The sequence below is a fragment of the Python bivittatus genome, unplaced genomic scaffold (genome assembly GCF_059951505.1).
Source record: "Python bivittatus isolate LINGU-HERP-01145 unplaced genomic scaffold, Pbiv_v1 ctg000010_np1212, whole genome shotgun sequence".
Lineage (NCBI taxonomy): Eukaryota > Metazoa > Chordata > Lepidosauria > Squamata > Pythonidae > Python > Python bivittatus.
The window spans coordinates 5,500,705-5,521,461 of NW_028277029.1; the positions used below are offsets into that span (position 1 = coordinate 5,500,705).

General features: G+C 36.7%; 1 protein-coding gene across 2 annotated transcripts in view; it reads left to right on the forward strand.

Moving 5' to 3' along the window:
* Window positions 1-20,757, forward strand: part of COG5 (component of oligomeric golgi complex 5) — a 145,833-nt gene that overhangs the window by 98,132 nt on the left and 26,944 nt on the right. For both annotated transcript variants that reach the window (XM_088153433.1, XM_088153478.1), the window contains 4 exons: window positions 8,637-8,718; window positions 11,027-11,231; window positions 12,260-12,421; window positions 12,563-12,662. In XM_088153433.1, the coding sequence (XP_088009559.1) occupies window positions 8,637-8,718; window positions 11,027-11,231; window positions 12,260-12,421; window positions 12,563-12,662 (549 nt within the window). The remainder of the gene's footprint in view (window positions 1-8,636; window positions 8,719-11,026; window positions 11,232-12,259; window positions 12,422-12,562; window positions 12,663-20,757) is intronic.

Sequence of the window (20,757 nt, forward strand, 5' to 3'; positions counted from 1 at the left end):
TAATGTTTTTCCTGGGCAAGTAAGCTGAAAGCATTATTACAGGACCAACTCTAGATCAGGTGGAAGAACAAGAATTACCCACAAAAATATGAGCTTTATTTCATGAAATGAAATGATGTTTCCCCAACCTTTTCCAAGTTAAGGGCATGAATATGATTGATCCAACTGTGATAGTATCTTCCAGTTTATCTCCAAATATTCTGATCCTGAGCCATGAAAGCCAGGAGAGGATTTAAAATCAAGGTAGCAATCTAAAAATGAATCAGGAGTGAGTGCAGTTGGTGTAACTCAGGTATAATATAATATAATATAATATAATATAATATAATATAATATAATATAATATAATATAATATAATATAATATAATATAATATATAATTAATATAATTAATATAATTAATATAATATAATTAATATAATATAATATAATATAATTAATATAATATAATATAATATAATATAATATAATATAATATAATATAATGCACATCCACACAAACTACAAATTCTATTTTTAGAGGCAGGTCAAATCCAGCACAGCTTATTGTATCCCAGTCTGTCCCTGACTGTCACATGCCAGTTTCTGCCACTTCCTGTTTGGTTAATTTAATACATTTTGTTAGTTGAGAATTCAGATGCGAACAGCATTAGCCCAAAGAATTAATTAGGAAGAGGTGTATAATGTAAGAACTGCAGTTGGCGGTCTCTTATGTTTAAATGTCTTTTTATTCCTTTATCCCATGGAAAACATAACAGCAAATTGGGATGCAGTATCTTAAGCAGATGGGAAAGATATTTTATGTGCCATCTGTTTAAAAGTAGAAGCTGTAGGAAAAAGTACTTGTGAGAGAGCTTGCAGGTGGGCACATTTGGAATCAATATATGGCATTCAGTTAAATGAAGCTTGAATGTTATTGTCCCTTAAAGGTGAATCTTTGTCCTTCTGTGGAGAAGGTTTTCTTTCAATGCTTATTTCCTCCCCATTTTATACTTGTATGTTACCTAACATTCTGCCCAGCGTAAGTGCCTGGCCTAAAAACAATTGATAACATTGTCATTGTGTACTGAGCGGCTTTTCGTCATTGCTGAAATAGGCTTTTTAAGCTCCCTTCTTCTCTAACAGATCCTAGCAGCTAGTTAGGACGCTTGGAATTGCTGAATGAACACTAAAATGTAGACGTGCTTGACAAAAGCAGTGATGAGTGATAGAGGAAGCCAGATGGGACTCCAAGAATTGTTAACTACGGTAGTAGCAGTTATTATCAGTCAAAAGTCAAAATCATTTCACATATAGTAACCCTTCTCAGAAGGTTTGGAGTAGGAACTTGGGTTTCTGTTTGTCCACATTAGTGAGCTTAGTAACACCAAAGCGCAAGCTTGCCCATTTTTAAAGGGCACTGTGCCCATTCTCACAGGAGACAGTAACATGAACCCTGAATTTTACATTCTGTTTGCTAATTGCTGCTAGCTAGGCTAATGTTGTCACTGTATTTATTTTCTGCAACAGCTGCAGTTCTGGTTTAGAAGTCTATCTGTCTCCTTGGTGACTCTGCGGCGCAAGTCTTATCCGTGAACATATTACGGTTCGAGCCCTTTAGAGCCTTTAAGAATGAGAAACTAATAATTAAATATTTTTTAAAAATTATAATCAAAGTACATCTTAGGATTTCACATTGTTGTACTGACCCAGAGGAGAAGATTACATGGATTAACTACATTGAGTTGGGGCTCATGAACTTCCTTCTCTCTTGTGGCAATATTTGCGGACCCCGTCAGCGAGAGAATGTCGGCTGGCGGAGCCCAGGAGGAGAGCCTTTTCTGTTGTTGCCCCCGCCCTTTGGAATATTCTCCCCCAAGAGGGGCAGTAGGCCCCTACCCTCCCAGCTTTCCAGAAAGGATTAAAGACCTGGCTTTGCCAGCCTGCGTGGGGTGACAAAAATCTTACCCAGTCCTGGGGGTGGCTGGCACCTTGATGATGCTCCCCGAGTGACTGCCAGTTTTAACACCTATCCTTGGATTATATTGATTTTCTATTTATTTAGCATTATTTTATACTGTAATTTTAATTGATTTTAACCGCTTTGTAATCCACCCAGAGTCATTTTAACGAGATGGGTGGTGACTAATTTAATATATAAATAAAATAAATAAATAAAAATAAATAAATATTCGAAGAGGAAACTAGAAGGTCCCAGTAAGCAGCATTGCTGTTTTTCAAACCTGGTCCAATTATGATTAAGATGAATGGTGATTTAATTTTGCTTAGTGAAAACAAGGCAGCTTCAAACTATATTCCATGTGTACCTTGTCTTCCTCTGCATATTTTCATCTTTAGCAAATAACTTTCTCTATTCTGTTACTCTATTCTGTTACACACAGAATGTGCAGTGGAATTGTGAACCATAGGTCAGAATCAAGAACATATTTTAGACATCTTCAAAAGTGAGCTGTGCCTCCTTTTTCAATCTTAGAAGGGTTTGATCTTTGGCTTGGAAGGCAAGCTATTGTTTAAGTGACCCAAACCCACTGTAGACCGCCATGTGCTACAATGCTTAGAAATCTATGCATTCCCGTCACTCCTTGACCCCAACAGATGAGCAAAATAAGTTCTAACATCTTCCCAATTGGCAAAATTATAATTTCCTTTTTCTCTTGTGTTGGTCAGGAGCACTGAAGAGTCATGCCTTTGTTCTCCCATCATTACACAAGTTAAATTTCAGAATCGCTTGTGGATGAACATAATTTGCCCCCAGGATTGCCTATTCAAGAATTAAACAAACACACACTTAAGCTTCGGAACCTTTTTGTGGTTCTACAGGAAAAAGAAAAAGCTGTATTTTTGTTCTCATCTGTGTGAGAATCTCTCCTGTTAAAATTTGCATTGCCAGTGAAAAGCTGGACTTCCACAGTGATCTAGCTGTATATAAAGGATTTTATTCCTTGCTGTAAAGCAAACCTCAATATTTTAAAAAATGTAGTAGTGTCCTGCTATGTAATCCTGAAAATACATAATATCAGTAATACTATAAAGATGATGGAGGTGATTTTAAGCAGATATAATTCAAAGAGTTTGGGAATGTGCCTAGTTTTTGTACTTTTTGTTTTACTACTGAGATAGCTTTTGTTCAGGATCTAACATTTAGCAATTGTGTTGCTATAGAAATAGAGCATATGGGTCTTCCTTAGCAGAGTCCCATGAGGAACTGCAGTACAGAATTATCCATTCTTCTACAATCCAGTGTTATTACTTAAAACAATTAAAGAGTATTTCAGTGGCTTTTTGTTTAGCCTGCTTTTCTCAAAGATGCCTTTTAGACTTTTGTCTAGAAAATCACATTGTCCTCTGTTGTATTTAGAGCTTTTTTTGGTAACCCACAAGGCATGTCTGCATAAGAATGCAATAAGAATTTCAAAGATACTTGACAGAAACTGTTATTCTTTCATATTTTAAGTACTAGAATTTGAAAAACAACATCATTTGAGGGTAGAGGCTATGTTGTAAAAGAATGATTGGAATCAGTGTGCCATACATAATTCAGTTTGCAATTTTTGTGCCTAAATAGCACTGTGGAACGCAGACTTATCTAATATTTCACTCCTAGGAGATAATTTTAATTTCATACTTTAAATCTTTCTCATGAATGACTCTGTTTAAAACTCCAGATGCAGTGTAGCTATCTCATTTTCATGCTGGTACATAGTCTGGAAGAAGAGACTAGTATTTAATGTAACAGTGACCGCAGTTGACAAGCTGGCACAGTATGGACTCTGAAGCTGTAGAACTGTATCCCACAACTATTGTTCTGTTCAACCAGCCTGTAGGGTCTAGATTCCATCTGGCAACTGTTCTGGGAAGCTTATAAGCCAGACAAATAGTAATAGTCTTCCCCATCAGTGCCTAGTGCAGGCGTGACAGATCCATTGCATCTCTAAATAGTGCCTTTGACCTTTCCCCGATTTGTTTAACACTTTAAATAATAATTATAATTTTAAAAACATTAAAATCTCACATGATCCACAAATCTCCACAGTCTCCTACAACATCTCTAAAGGACCTTGGTGTGAGTGTGCCAGATTTTGCAGGTTTCCATCTACCTTGGAAAATTTCCTCTATGGGTGCTAGGCTTATTGTGCATGATCACTTCATCATGCCAAAAAAGGCTTAATGATTGAAGATTATTGCATCTGACTATCGAAGCTTCATTTTCATCATGTCTAATAGTCAATACATTGATTTAATACTTGTTCTTTAAGTCATCTGTGTCAGTATTCATTATAGCATTCTGTAGCAATAATTGCAGAAGTAAATGGAAAGAATGGAAAGTTATGGGAAAGAATAAGTAAGATTCCTCAGTATAACTTGGAAGACTAGCCATGTGTATATGGATTTGCCTGCCTGATAATGCCTACTATTCTTGAATATCTTTTCAAAGTCTTTGCAATAGTTCATTGGCTGGAAAGAGCCAGAAAAGTTCACTGTGATTGCTTTTGGTAGAAAAGACATTTGATTATTCTCTTCCTTGGAGCTAGCTTTTTAACAATCTTTTATAGCAATTTTATAGCAAAAGACCAGAACATCTCCTCACCAGCAGTCATCACCCAGATAAGCAGAGATTAACACCAAGATTATCACCAGGCATACAATCAAGCAGTAAACAATACCCTAATCAAGGAACTACCAGAAAAAAAAAAAACCCACCTCACCAACACTGGCAGGTCATGCCACTGTATATAAACAGAAAGCAAACCTCATTCCATTCCAACACTGAAGATGTTACCTAGCCAGGTAATGAAACGTTTGCAAGAAAGCAACCAAGCTCAGAGAACCCCAGGGACTCCACAGTTCAACCCTGAGCTACACATATTCTCTTCTATTGGTATTATAAAGAGAATTACACCTATTTAAGGAGAACCCAACAGTGTGTGTTTGTGTGTGTATAAATACCATCAATGAAAAATATTAAAAAGCTTACACAAGTTACTGATGCATCAGAACATGTAGCTTAGCAAACCATATTCAGTTAACTATTTCAAATAAGACGAGTGGTTTAGTAGTTTACTCTGTTAAGAATTAAATATCTTGCTCCCTTCCTATTTAACTTTTATATTCATGAAGTCACAAAGCATCTTCTCCCCCTAGCTTAGTGGACAGAAAATCTCAGTTATAATGTATGCTGATGACATGGCTCTCATTTCCTGTACCAAGATTGGCCTTCGAAGATCATTGACCAGATTAGCTGGTTATTGTGAAAGGGAAAAACTGAGTATAAATTATAATAAAACAAAAGTAGTGGTCTTTGGTAGAAGCAATGCTAAACATAAATGGATAGTCATTGTGCACCAAATAGAGCAGTGCCCCCTTTTTAAATGCCTAGATATCGCCTTTCATAAGTGCCCTGTGTATGGAACACACATTTACTCACTGTTCTAACAACTGCCCAAAGCATAGTGGGGGTTATTCTGAAGTTGTTGTATTCTAAAGGAGGGCGGCTGGTATCCCCTGCACTTAAAATATTCCAATATAAGATGATGGCCCAGATGCTGAATGGGGTGGGGTAAAAAGGCTATTGCCCAATTGGATGTAGTCCAAAGCAACTTAATAAGGAAGATCTTGGGACTCTCCCAGGGCACTTCTACTGCTTATTTAAGGATGGAGATAGGGTTAACTTCCATTGCCATCAGAGTATGTCTTGCTTGCTGGGGCACTATAAGAAACTACTGTAGAAAGTCTTCAAGAACCCTCCTCTCCAAACGTTGTCTTTTCCATTACACATCTGGGAATCAATGGAGAAAAACTTTCATTGGCTGTCCTACAAATCTATTCCCTTTGGCGTAACTCAGCTCTTGGAACAGAGAAAATATTAGAGATAGGCTTTTTGAAAGGAATGCCAGTAAAGGTGCTGCTACAGTACAGATGCCCACATTTTCATCTTTATTTCATCACTGTATATAAGACCATAGGAGCCTGTCCAAGTATCTGGTTAAAATTTTGAGCACGCCACTGAGAAAGGTTTTTATATCCCTTTGCTTGCAGACTATGGCTTCAGCATATTTGGAAGGGAGATTTTGTAAGTGCCCTGTTCAACAACAACTCTGTCCCAGTTAAGTGGGGAACATCATTCACCGTGTCCTCTACTATTTCATTTACAAAGAGGTTAGGGCCAAATTATTGACTGTAGATGAATTCAAGGGCTCAGACCTTGAACGGTTGATTTATCTTCTTGGAGATTTGTTTCCAGCTTTTACTAGACAGGTTGTTTTGCCATCATTTAAACTCAGAAAGAAGTATTTAAGTTCTGCCTTGTAGCTTTGACTTATCTTGCTTTGACTTCCTTGAATCTAGCACTCTTTTTCTTATTTTATTTCATTTTTTTGTGGTTCTGTTTTATTGTATGTTATGTTATGTCACATTGCTATGGCCTATGGCTACAACAATTTTATTTATTTATTTGCTTGCTTACTCTCTTACTTACTACATGTCTGGGAACAATGCTTCAAAAGTTGAAGTGTAATTCAGTTAATAATTGCATACTATTTACACTTTAAGTGTGCTTAAGTTTCTCAGCATTTTAACACAGAGAAGTAACATGAATAAGCAAAACCTTACAGGCAGGGCCATCCGAGGGAGCACATGATTTGCAATATTGGTGCAGCATTTGCTTGTTTGTTTTATAATATCTGTATCTTTCCAAGTGCCGGTGTGATTTCTAGCGCCTTCCATAAAAATCAGTAAGAACAATTAAGACCAGAAAAATGCCGCTCCCTATGCCAGTGACCATTCTAGTTAAATGACCACTCTCTAACAATGCTATTAAATAACACTGGTGACACTAATTTTCTGAAATGGGTAGGTGCCTTCAAACAAGACAGACCACTTTCTCTTTTAGGAAGACAGTCCTGGCTCTCCTATGTAGACAGTGTGCAAATTAAAATGTAATGTCACTTATATGCATACACACGCATACACACGTGACTTTTTAAAAGCTAACAATACAGTTCGGTTACGGGGAGATGTTTAATTGGATGTGCTACACCTGAGTGAACAGTCTTTTCCTACATTCCTTTTTAAGAATAGGTAAATGATTGAAATTATTGTCATTGAGCTGAAAAGATAATCAGATGCAGTCCATTAGTCATCTTGTCAGCAACTTCTACCACAGAAGCGTATCATCTTGTAGTGCAATCTGCCTGTTGTTAGATTTTGAAAAAAGCATTACTGAACAGTGTTGAAATTTTTTCCTCTCTTCCTCTCCACCAATGTTATTGTCTCCATTTGTGTTAGTTTTCTCCTGGCTTCCAAGTTTTATCAAATAACAAATTAAATGTCTTGGATCTAGTTTTTGTTTTGTTTTAGGATGTATGCTAGAAAGAACCATAAGAAAAAGTTGTGCAGCCGAAATATATATACAGTAGTTTTCTGCCTATCCCAGAACAATATCTTTTTGACTTAAAGTTTTCTGGAAGAAGTCTTTGATATCCTTTGTTCTTGTAAGCCAAGAGAATTTTGCTGGTTGTGCTTGCTGAGTGTAATGTGGATGGATATGCTATGACCCTTGGAGAGGGGAAAGTACAAAACCTGGAAAAATGTATGGTCACAACAATTTAAATGGGTCATGCTTGCTCCAAAATCTCTTTCTGCATCGTCCATCCATTCAGATTTGGGGAGGATAGGTTTTGTTTTAGTAGGACAATGTAGGAGTTGGGTGATCTTTTTTAAGTTGCCTGCAGGAGCAACATTTTTTTCTCCAGTGTAATGTAATGTAATGTAATGTATATTAATATTATCACAATAAGGACAGTGTAGGAGGGGAATGGGAAAAGTATACATAAACAGTGATGGAATCGCCCTTGGCACTGTAATCATAGAGCCTTCTTGACTTGAGGCAACTTGAGTAGACAATGTGCATTCTATAGTGTTATTGCCCCCAACCCCTACTGACCTGCAGATTATGTTGATTATGACAACAAAAGACTCCCTCTGAGCACATCGTTTCAGATTGAAAATCGATGCTTCAGCCCTAGGTGTTATCTCTCCAAGATGAACTGTAGGAATGGGATGCCCAAATTGAATCTTAGTAGTGTGGTTGAAAGGGTGGAATTGTTTAAATTATTAGTTGCCAATCAAATAGTCCGTTTGTTAAAATTGTAAATTTTGTCAAAACCTTGTACTACATAGTTTTTTCAGGGCACTAAAACTATATTATTAAACTGAACAAATTTTAGTGTGGCCTGTGCTTGGAAATAGAAATCCTTAGAACATAGAAATCCTATGTTCTAAACTTTAATAGAATAAAGTCATCTTTCAGCTTTGAAATTAGCGGTAAATGTAGTGAGAAATTTGGTTCTCTTTTCTTTCCTATGTAGTTTTTTGAATACAACTTTGAGCACGTGGAGGTGAAAGTGATACATTTACTACTTAATTGAATATGGCCAGATGTATTTCTTGTAATTTCTTGTTCAAAATTAGTTGGACTAAAATTTCTGATTTTTTAAAATATCAAAACATTACTAGGACTTCAGGATTTAAATATTTTTTTACATTAAGAAGTGCACCGAAACAGAGAAGATAACATTCCAAGTTCTAAATTTGGAGCACATCTTGATTATTGCAAATCTTGTCTTCTTTCATCTTAGGATGGCCAGTCAGACATTTTGTACACATTTTGGACAGCAGTAACTCAAACTCTGGCCTCACAATTTCAGAAAGCATCTGATAGTAAGTACTGAACTCAGTATGTATGATAACGACATTTTCTCCAGTTACTAGTTTTGTAAATCTTCCCACCACCATCTTCTATTGACCTGGATAATACAGAGAGCAAGAATGGTTGTCTTCTCTCAGTACATAATCTAAGTTGAAATCTGAATACATTTAGTTTCATAATGCTAATATAGGCAAACTCTCCTTAAAAGAATTAGACTTATTCAACTCAAGTTTCATGTACTATTTTAAGATACTGCCCAAGTGAGGTAGGGTTTTGTTTAAATATTTGATTGAAACTTCTTCAAGTCAAAAAGATGACTGTTCTGCAAATTTCCTAGTATTTTGTTGCTGTATAAGTGGGTAAGTAGATAGTATACATGCAAGTTTTTCATAGTTTCAGTTATCCAGTCACTTGTTTTAAATCAGAACATAGTACTTTGTGGTTTAACAGTTGTATTATATTACAGAGTTGGAAAGGATCAGAACATTAGCTTTAGTGGCAATGGAATTTGAAAGGATTCCACATAGTTCTTGTTTAGGCTTGCAATGCATCATTTCTTTCCTAAGTATAGGTTATAAAGAAAAAGTGTGTGAATGCATCCAATTGCAGCTACAGGCACTTTAATCTGAAATATAATCACGTAAGTCTTCCTAGCCCCATTTTTATTCTTTCCAACACAACGGAATGTTGGAAAGATATTATATAAAGGGACTCTGCTTCTCTGTTGCTCTGTCTTTCCTTCAGCAGGATAACTCTCTGAAAACTGAACAGAATGGGACCAAATATGTTCTGGAGGAAGAAGCCAGGAAAAAAAGGTTTTAAAATAGGCCTCATCTGGCTTGAGGCTGCAAAGAAAAACATTCCAGAAAAAAAAACTCTCAGTGTATTCCTCTAGGAGAGGGAGTTGGGCAGTGGCCCAGAAAGTTGCTGATTGCACCATTCTAAGCCCTCCTCCCTTCTAGTCACATGATCCAGAGGAGAGTGTATGCAGCCTACCCTGGATGCCCATTGCACACATATACACAAACACACACAAATGCAACACAAGGGAAAAGCAGAAATACACATTACTTCCTTACACAGAAGAAAATATCTACAGCCGCTTCCGGTAAAATGGTATGAAAGAATTCCAAAAGCCACATTCTGCTCTGCCTACTTTTTCTTGTTTTCTACTCTCTCTTGAAGCTCTGTCTATGTATTTTTATTATTAAGAGAAATAATTTCAGCATTAAAATGGTGCTATAGATGGGGAAAGCTAGAGAGAGAAAAAATTAACTGCCAGTTTTACACTGCAACTTATTAGCAACCATGTTCCCCAAATGTGACTGTTATTAGAAATATATATAAAGACAAAAAGATTCATTAATATATCTGCTTCGGATGTGTCTCTCTAATATTTTCAAAGCTAGTTTATTGCTTTTATCTGCAACTTCCTGTATTTGTTGCAAGATAGTCCCATACAAGAATATTTTGTATGAGATGTATTACATTTTTATACTTTGTATGCTCTAAACTCTTTGTCATAGATTCATGCTGTGATTTCTAAAGTATTTGATCAAAAGTCCTTTCATAATCACTGATGATTTTCCTGTGGAATTTGCAAAATTAAAGCAAAAGGTATATTATGTGAAACTATAAAAACAAACCTATAGAATTTAACACATTAGGTACGTCCATTCAAAATATGTATTTCTTGATATTATTGAGGAAGCAGCTAATGACTGAGGAAGTTACTCAGTGGTGAAATAAATATTATTGCAAATTTTTTTTCTGGGGCATTTCTGAATTGAATTGGATGAAAACAGATCTCTTGCATAACTTACTTCATCTGACAATAAGAATAACTAGAAGACAAGGTATTGTTTGTCTGAGCCTCCATTTGTTAATGCTCATTATTAAATAATTTTTCATAGCAAGCTTAGAATCTATTACAGAAAGAAGTAATTTTACACTGAAAATATAAAATAGATTGTGGATCAGGGAAAAAGTAAGGTATTAGGGCATCCAGACTATGGACCATATATTTTTATTAGGCTAGAACAGGTGCATAAAAGCGAATAATAAGGCACAGCAGGAATTCCCCTAGTGGCTTATTCACTTATGTCCATTGTGAAGGTAAGGTACAGAACTTCTTCCTGAGTATGTATAATCTTTCCGCTGAAGTCTCATCCAGATAGACCTTGTTATTGAAGCTGCTTTTTTTTTTATAAGTGCTGAATATCCATATGCTGTTGATTTTAAATAGCACAAAAGTTATAAGCGTTACAGAAACTGATAGGGCTTGCTTTAAGTAATATCCATATGGTTTTTGTCTTTCAGCTTCCATGTTTTTGAAACAAGCTTTTGAAGGAGAATACCCTAAATTACTGAGGCTATATAATGATTTCTGGAAGCGTCTTCAACAATACAGTGAAAATATTCAAAGAAATGTTATTACAAATGGAAGTGCAGAACATTTATCTGAACTTCCACAAATAGATGATGATGCACAGGACATATTCATGCAAAAGAAACAAGATTATGAGTATGAGCACTTATGTATGTAATTAGAGAACAGAAAATTTCAGACTTCAAATTCCCTGTAACAAATTAGGTCATTTTCTGTAGCACAGCATGATATTTATAAATATAAATTGGGCTGCCATTGACTCATTAGAATTTACTGATTTGAATAGAAGCAGATTGAACCTTAGTATGTGTTTTGAATTGGTTTGTGAGATATTTTTTACACAAAATTCTTGATCAGTGTATCTGGAGTTTTCATACTGTGGGCTTAGTAAACTGTCATAAAGCAACCTCTCTTAAAATTTAGATTTCTATCAGATTCAGTAAAAATTTAGGATAGCCAACCAGAGGACAATATAGGGATAAACAAATGAAAAGAAAACAGGAAAGAAGTATCCATTAGTCAACCATTTTTTTAAAGTTTACAGCTATATTCTATTTACTGGCACAGCTATATAGTTGTTTGAAGAGTTGAGGAAAAACTCATTTTATGTTAAAGAACAATAATTCTTCCAGGAAAGATACAGGTATGAAGATCCTTGTTGATGGGCCCATAACATAAATTGTTGGTAACAACTTCAAGGGTTTTTCATTTTTGCCCTAGAAGTTAGCCTCAAAACATGGATATTCTGTTTGGCGACAGATGAGTTTAGTGTATACAGAAATCTTTATTTATATCCAGCTTTGATCAATGTTTCTTGATGTAGAACACCAATACACTTACTGGGGGTTTTTTAGTTACTAATTTGAACAGTGTATACATTTAGAAAGAAGAATACATACCCAGCTGCACACATCTCTGTTGATCAGCACCTTTATAAGTAATAATACTCACTGCAGAAATATTTGCTTTTTAATCTGTGATCTTTAGATTAGGTGTATGTTTGTTTACAGTATCACTGGAAATTATTGTCTGCAAGAGATGAAGCAATGTGATTGGAGAAACCCTCAGGTTTAGTCAAGTCTCAGTTGGGTTGCTATATTAAGGTGCTGTTTGAAAAATGAAAATAAATAGTTTTATCTTAATCAATTGCTCCCACTTTCTAGCCCAGAAAAAGCTCTAAAAAATTCTTTGCAACCTTATGAAGCTGCCTATTTATCAAAATCATTATCTCGGCTCTTCGATCCTATCAACCTTGTATTTCCTCCTGGAGGCCGCAACCCTCCTTCAGCTGATGAGCTTGACAGCATTATCAAAACCATTGCAAGGTAACTGTTTGTAATAAATTTCAGTGCATAACATATGATGTAATTTCTCCCTTTTTAATCACAGTTTTGGAACTGAGAGTTCTTTACTGTTAAGTTATTCATTTCTTAATCTTCTTATTGCTACTGTTATTTTACTTCTAGTGAGCTGAATGTGGCAGCTGTGGATGTAAACCTCAGCTTTGCAGTATCAAAAAATGTGGCAAAGACCATACAGTTATTTGGTGTGAAGTCTGAACAACTTGTAAGTAATTTTGTTTATTATCAAATAGTTGTCTTTTTCAAGACTAAAAATTGATGGGGCGGGATCAACATGACAAATAGCAATTTGATTTGAATTGAGTTTGAATAATTGAAAGTTACAAATGAACTGTAAATAAACAGATTGACTCATATGTATGTTGTTGGAATAGAGACTGCTTCGGGATTTTGCTGACCACTCCTGCAGGGAGTAGTTCTGTGATAATTGAGTCTTCACAGGTTGTTTTATAATGTCTAAAATTCTATGATTTTTTTTTTTTTAAAAAACATAGGAATGTTAATTATCCTGATACCTGAAAAAAACAGGAATATTAATCATCCTGAAACCAATAGCAGGATCCAAGAGAAGTGAAACTATATTACTGTAATATTTTAGAACTGCAAACCAATTTCTGTTTACACTGGAAGCCATACGTGAGCCTGCCTTTCATCAAAATTGCACAATGACTAGGGTGGATAATCTCATGTAGCCCTTAATCTGATTATAAACCTCTCTGCAGCTGATAAGTTTAGATGTCTGGTAAGGGCATTTTGCACCTCACCTGGCAGTCCTCTGAGTGGAGAGGAATCAAGGGAGGGAGAAGGAGGAGTGGTGAGAAAGGAACTGGCATCATTGAGGGACAAAGACAAGATGGTTCTGTCCAGGGCTGGCTAAACCTGAGATAGCCATTCTGTTGTTGCAGTCACCCAAGGAGAGGCTACTTTCAGCACCACTGTGGCCCAACCTATCAGTTCTTTTTTCCCCAGCTAGGGAATTCTGGGAGTTGGTCCATACATCCTAAAGTTGCCAAGGTTGAGAAACCCTGGTCCACATGATTCAGTTTCTCACTGAATCATCCAGTTCACCCTATTTACTGCTTCCACAGCCATGTCCTTGTATGCACCTCAAAGAGTCTGTGGAGTTTGTGGGTGGGATGCTCTTCTTAGCTTTTTGAAAAGCCAGTTTGTTGGCAGATTGGACTCTGTATCTTGGTTTTGTCCCTGAAGTAAAGTCATTATTGCAGCTTGTTCTCTGACACCAGTGCTGGTTTTACTTAGCAAACAAGAGACCTTTTGCTTTGTATAGGACTGTCATTGTTGAAGTATGTGATGGCAGTCCTTTTCAAACCCTGAGAAGTTGGACATGGTCAGATGATAGCTTATCAGAAATACAAACACTTTCCTCCCCCCCGCCCATTGCTCCCAGTTGCATTCCACTCCTACCCACCACTCTGATGCCGGTTTGTTTGTTCCATGTTTTAAAGTCTTTATTCTAAAAACAACCTAACTGCCTTTTAATGAGAGAGGCTCAAGATGACATTCAGAACATAAACCAGAAAAAGTCCCCAACAACATCAAACTGTTGCAAAAGAAAAAAAAATTAAAAAGCCAGAGTTTTCATAGCACCTCAGGAATTAGCTGCTGAAAGCTGAAATGTGTCCAGAGAAATTAAGCTCTAATGTTATAAAAAAAAAAAAAAGCTTGTGTTTCTACAGAACCATCAAAGCTGATGTTTATATAGAACATGTGCTTGAAGTTAGAATAATGGTTGGTTGCACAGCACCCTAAAACAAAGCTGCAACTCCCCCCACCCCCCAGGAAATAATTTTAGTTTTCAGTCTAGTTGGCTCATTGGATCTTGTTCTCATGCTCAATCTTCTGCTTATTGCCTAAGATTTGGCCTTTTTATCTGGTTTGGTGTGTGAAGTGTTGACCATAAACGAGAGGAACTCAGCTTCAGACTCCTAATCAGTTGGAAAACTTAGTTCAGTCTAATTTCTGTCACAGGGACATGGCAAAAAAAAATTAGAGTTTGGATTACTGTGTATTTTTTTTCCTATGATTTTATTATATGTATTGGTTTCATCTTTTAATATTGTAAGCCACCTAGAATCCAGTGCAGTGTTTCTCAACCTTGGTAAATTTAAGGTGGGTGGACTTCATCTCCCAGAATTCCTCCGTCAGCAAGCTGGCTGGAGAATTCTGGGAGTTGAAGTCCACACATCTTAAAGTTGCTGAGGATGAGAAACACTGACCCACTGGGTAGACTGTGACAAAGAAATAATAAAGAAATATATGCAACCTTGACAAGGAAGGAAGGAGGGAGGGAGAGAGAGAGAGAGAGAGAGAATATTTGTGCCTGCAAATCATTCTTGACTCCTGGCGACCGCTTGGACAAATTCCCTGCTGTTTTCTTGGCAACATCTTCAGAACTGGTTTGGCCTTGATTCTTCCTAAGGCTGAGAAAGAAGGACTGGCCTAAAGTCACCCAGCTGGTTTTCTTGTTTAAGGCAGGACTAAAACTCACAGCCTCCCAGTTTCTAGCCCAGTGCCTTTAACCACTACACCAAACTGACCCTCCCTGGAAGAAAGGCAGAATATAAATCAGATAAATAATTCTTGAAGGTAAGAATCTTGGTTGTCAGCTAGATGAAATGACACTTGCTGTAATCATTATTGGATGTTATTCTTTGCTTCTTGTTAACAATCAAGCTTGATTTCCCACCCCATCCCACCCCACACCCCACCCCATTTTGTCATTTATATATGATACACATAGAAGAACTCAAGTAAATTTGGTTATGTCTTATTTTACTTAATTTTTAAAAAACTATCCTGTATAAAAAATTGGTTGGTTGGAGGAGGAGGAGGAGGGGAGGGGAGGGAAGGGCAGGCTGAGCAAAAAAACAAAAACAGAAAAACAAAACAAATCAATATGCTTCTGAAAATAATTGAGAAGTTGGCACCAGTCACACCAGTAATGGGATGGCTAATTTGTAACAAAGCATTATAAAATTGAAAAGTGTTTTCCTGGTTTGCATATAATGGCTAAATTTGCCAGCCACATTAGACTAGCCAAAAATAGGGTTGGATAATTGTGATTTGTGTGTTGCGGAAACCTTGTATCAACCAGGCCATCTTGCTAAGCCATAATATGATGTACTTATCTGCATGTTGCATAAATACAGCGTGTTATGCTAACCTGGATTTATGGTTTAATGTATTGTGAGGACTGAGAAAATGAATAAAAAGTACTGTAGGATGAGTTGTCTGTTCAGAATTTAAGAGAAAGGCAGGCTGATAAAGGGAGAAATATTTTTCAGGTGTGTGGTTCCTAAGCTGTTTAAGCTGCATCACCTTGCAATAGTCCCAGAAGCTAAATAAATTGAGGCAGTTGTCTTAGCATGCCATAGTGGGATCCCATCTGACTGTTACCTTGGTTAACACCTAACGGCCACTTTCTGCATTCCTCTGGAGTGCAGTCTCCCATTGTGGCATGGCAGATGGAGTGGCTTGTCCCAAGGACCTTAAAACTCAGGCCCAGTTTCTGTGGGAGAACGTGCTTAAATTACTCTTTGATATGAAGACTTTGTTGAGTTACCATAGCAAACGAATACTCATGGTATGGGTCCAGGTTATTGAGGGACTGTCCCCAATTTCATCTGCCCATCCTACCAGATCTGGCAGAGAGGACATGTTACGGGTTCTGACACCTAGGGAGCAACATTTGGCGGGCCCATAGGTCTCCCTTTGGAAATTATGTAAAAATACTCCATGGCTCCAACACTTCCCCATCCAACTCTTCTGATCCTGCTTGTGGTGGTGAGGTGAGGACGACTCTGGTTTTGCTCCAGGACAGTGGCACTGTTGCATGTCTGTGTTCTGCCCAGTGTGTGACTGAAGTGGGCAAGATCCAAATGTTGTGAAAGGGAAAAAAACAAAACAAAACAAAAAAAGTTATATAGATTTAGGCTGTATTGGATTTCTGGAATAAGAGAGCTTCACACTTAGTAATCTTACATCTCAACATGTTCTTAGTTCAGTCTTAACTGCCAGAGAGTACCATTACAAGTCACTTTATGCTAAATTTACATGTTTTGTTAAAACAGAAAAAGGATCTGAAAAAAATCTCATGTATTGTGATTATAATTTTTTTCCTCCTATACTTAAAGTGAAATAGAAGTGGTGTTCAGAAATAAAGAACATTGACACGATTGAATAATGGATAAAAATGCAGGTTTTCTTGGAAAATCATCTTATTTATGACTTTCATCCTGAGCAGCATGCTCAATGTTGCACGTATTTGTGGATCTTTAGACAATTTGGACTATTTCTGCAAAAGGAGGATAACTTCCATACCTACAGTAGAAAGAATTCCAGAGGAAGTTTGAAGATCATTCCTTGATTATTATGCTCCTTCATTTTAATGCAGAATAGCACATCCTATCATAATATCGACACTTTCTCATTTCTGAATAGTTTTCATGTCTTAAAAGTTTAGCAGATTATTACAAAAGGAAATACCTTTTCTTAGAGGATAGAAAGTTGTACACATTAATCATATTTTAAGCGTTACCTTATTTTTAGTAAAACTCAAACAAAAAAAAGTTCTAGGAAAGGTATGTGTAGTATTAAGTCTCCAATGTGATCAGCTCCCTTAGTTTTTTAAAAGATTGAAAAACTGACATGTTGCAAAGCAGTCAGCCAATCTCCAGCATTTTTTAATATTCAAGAATGTCTTTGATCCTGATCTTTAAAACCCCCAATGTTTTATATGTGAAGCATGCCCAAAAATGTTTGGGTGTTATGTGATAAGTATTAGCCGAGTCTTTGTAATTGATTTCATCTTTGTATGTACAGAGACGAATATCCTATTAGTGCCTCAGATCCTTCTTTTGGCTTCAGGAATTTGTTTCAGAGCTTCCTCCAGTTGCTTCTTGTGAATGAGTGTTGGAACAAAAAAGTAGGTTTGAAAAAGTAGATTTATCTTTTGTAAACTCAGACCATGCTTCAGTCTTCTGTTTGATTTGGGGGCAAATCAATTTATTTTAAACCTTACCAGCTTGCCTGTCAGGACCTAAGTATATTGTTTTCCATTGTAGTAGTATTTTTATGGGATGCCTACAATGGTCCTGAGATTCTTTATTGGCCTGATTTGATACGATTATGTGCCATCAGTTTGGTGTCCACTCTTAGCCACCACATAGATAGATTTTCTCCAGGACAGTCTGTCCCCAACCTGGTCCGTCAGGTGTTCCAACAATGCATTCATAGCCACAATGCATTCATAGCCACCATCCACCTTGCTGATAGCCGTTCCCCTCTTCTTTTTCCTTTTGACAGGACGTACCCTCCATGCCAGTGGTTTTGTGCTAGGCAGTTTTTCCCTATGGAAGTTGTTTTATCAAAGTTCCTGTGACTTAGTCCCAGATCTGCCCAATCACCCTAAAATCTTGCTTGACTGATCCAAAGCATCCTACTACTGTTTTGTCCATACTAGCATTACTGTGATGATATAACATGGTACATTCTTCATCAAACTGTATTGTCTCAGGACAGGTAAAGGAAGATCATGTAACTGGAAGTGTTTCCATGTGACAAAATTTCCCCAGGTTGGGAAGCAGAGCATTTCTGAACTGGCTGGCATTGAAGTTGGATGCAGTGGCTCAGAATCCTAGATATGAAGTGCTATTCATAGGATATGGTTCTCAGAAAACCTTCTCTTTGTTTAATCAGAAAATTGTTATATAATATTACAAAAACAGCAAGCATGGTTTGTAATGATTTCTTGGATATTAATACCAAATGGATTAAATAAGTGATCCTGTCTCTTTGTCAATGAAGGATTGTTCCCCAAATTATTATACAGTATTTTTAAAAAATCTCCTTCATTTTGTGTTATGCCTGCAGTTAGCTCACAGTGTGAGTGGTAATATAAGTACTGTATGTTCTTTTACTTTGATGCTATTTCTGCTAAAGCTTCACATGTGGGTGGATTGAAATACACTAACATGCCCACCTGCTGCACATAGATAAATGTGTTGAACTGGGAACACAAAAATTTAGTTGTCTAGAAATGAAGGATAGAACCCTAGAAACCTTTAATGCTCTCTAAAAATAAGAGAAAAACAAAATAAAGTTACCTTGCCACACTGTATTTAAGTAAAATCTCTTTACTATTTTTGCTAGTGTCTTCAGCTGCTTTCTGTTCTTCTGTAACAGATAAATGTCTGTCTTAATTGAAAAGAGAACATAACATTATTAAAAAAATGTATTTAATCAGTGTCTCATTTTACATTAGTACATGTGAACATTTTCCAAGATGTAGGAGTGAACATGACCATGAATCTCAGTAGAACCAAGATGGTAACATTTTAGGATTTGGGGCTGCATATAAAGGTAAAAACTCTCTAGAGTTGAACTTAATGCCTGGTGATCCCATGTACTCATCCATGTAATTTTCTTGACAACAGTATGGAAATGCTTTGCCATTGCCATCCTCTGAGATGGTTTTCAGTTTCCCAGGCCCCTGATATTCCTTAGTGGTTTTCCATCCACATCCTCCAAACTTATTTAGGTTTTTGAGATCATCCCAAGTCATCCCTCAAAAGTGTTGGCTGTGCCCCACTAAGACCAAACTGTCATTTTTAATATGACCAAATGGAAAAAAAAACTGCTAAAAAGATAGAAAGCAGCTCAATTTTAATTTTATTTGATTTAAAAGTATTTTTGTCCTGGCCCAACCCACTTTGTTGCTGTAGCCCCATTCAGCACCACCAAAAACCCAAAATAACCAGCGCATCCTAGAATTCCTGTAGAATTTGTATAATAGAAAAAATCCTTCTTCCAATTAAGGATGCAATTCTAACTGTCAGGGATGATTTCAGGAGCCACACATCTTTGGCAGTTCCAATGAAGCTCTTTTTAAACTACTTTTTAGTTTTTATGTGTACACGGCTCATTTCCAAACCTTAAACAAGAGCTAATATAAAGTAATACAGATACTTTAAAACAAATACATGATCTTAAGGTGGAATACAGTCATCAGTCTTCAATAAATCAATTCAAAATCACATTTTTAGAGCCAGTGGTAACTTATTATGTCTAACACTGAAAATATCATTGATATATGTTGACCAGATTTGACTAAATTTACTCTTATTTTAATTTTTGCTGTTCTGTTAATTTTTCTGCCGATGCAATTTCAATGCATTTGTTGAGTACCACTAATCCAACCCAATACATAGTTTAGATTTTTAATCTTTTCAGTGTTTTGCAAAAACAAACCCAGTAGCTAGCAGCAAGAAAGTATGGACAGTAAACGGCAATAGGATTCATCATAAAAGATCATTGGCCATTTTCCCCAATTTCTTCAACAACTTTTGACTAAGAACACTTAGTGGGCATTGCCACCAGAGATGGTAGCATGTACCAATTTATTTACACCTCCACCAGCATGTTCTGAGATTATTCCAATGAACTGACCTTGCAGTGAATTTTAGCCTATTGCATAAGCCTAGAAGGGAGAAAAACACAAAAACAGCTTCCTAAAAGGAGTGGATAACTTGGGAAGACAGAGAGAAAACTGCTGGCTGGAATGATTGCAAGGAAGCATCTAAGCTGCTTGGAGAGAAGAGAGTAGGCTTGGTCAAAAAGGAACAAGCAAAAGTCTGGGGCAAATAAAGAGAGAAAAACTGTCAGTTCTAGAGGTGTCAAGAAGTTAATGGCTCAGGCAGTCTTGCCCTATTTTGAATAATTGTAGGTACATTCTAGGAGTTGTGCCCAACCTCTGGAACTGTTATCCACACCTGTTTCTTTTCCACCCAAGTTGCATAGGCTTCCCAATAGAAAGGAGGTCACACAATTGAAAGCCCTTTAACAGAGTATTATATCAGGACTGGGAGCAGGTAATTAATATGACTGTCCCTTGGTCTTTGTCCATGCTCTGAAGGCCTTTTTAAAGAAGGATGTGAGTATAATACATTTACCTTCTGCAAATCAAAAATTGTCTGGCAATGTCCTTTTCCAGTATTTGTGCCATGTCTGAAATGGATTGTTCATTCCAAACAGTGGAAATAACCTGAAATGGTACTGTGATACAAACAAGAAAAAATTTAAAGTTGAATGTTTTTTTGGCTCAGAATTAAAATGAGCCAGCTACATTAATCTTTAATGTGTACCTAAAGATTGTGTGCATCTTGAGTTTTGCAGTCTGTGGTTTGGAGGGTTGAAACATTGGCAATGCCCACTATATTCATTTATCTGGGAGTCTCCTCTTAATTTCTTGGGGTTTGCTTTCTTGGGTAGGTGTGCACAGA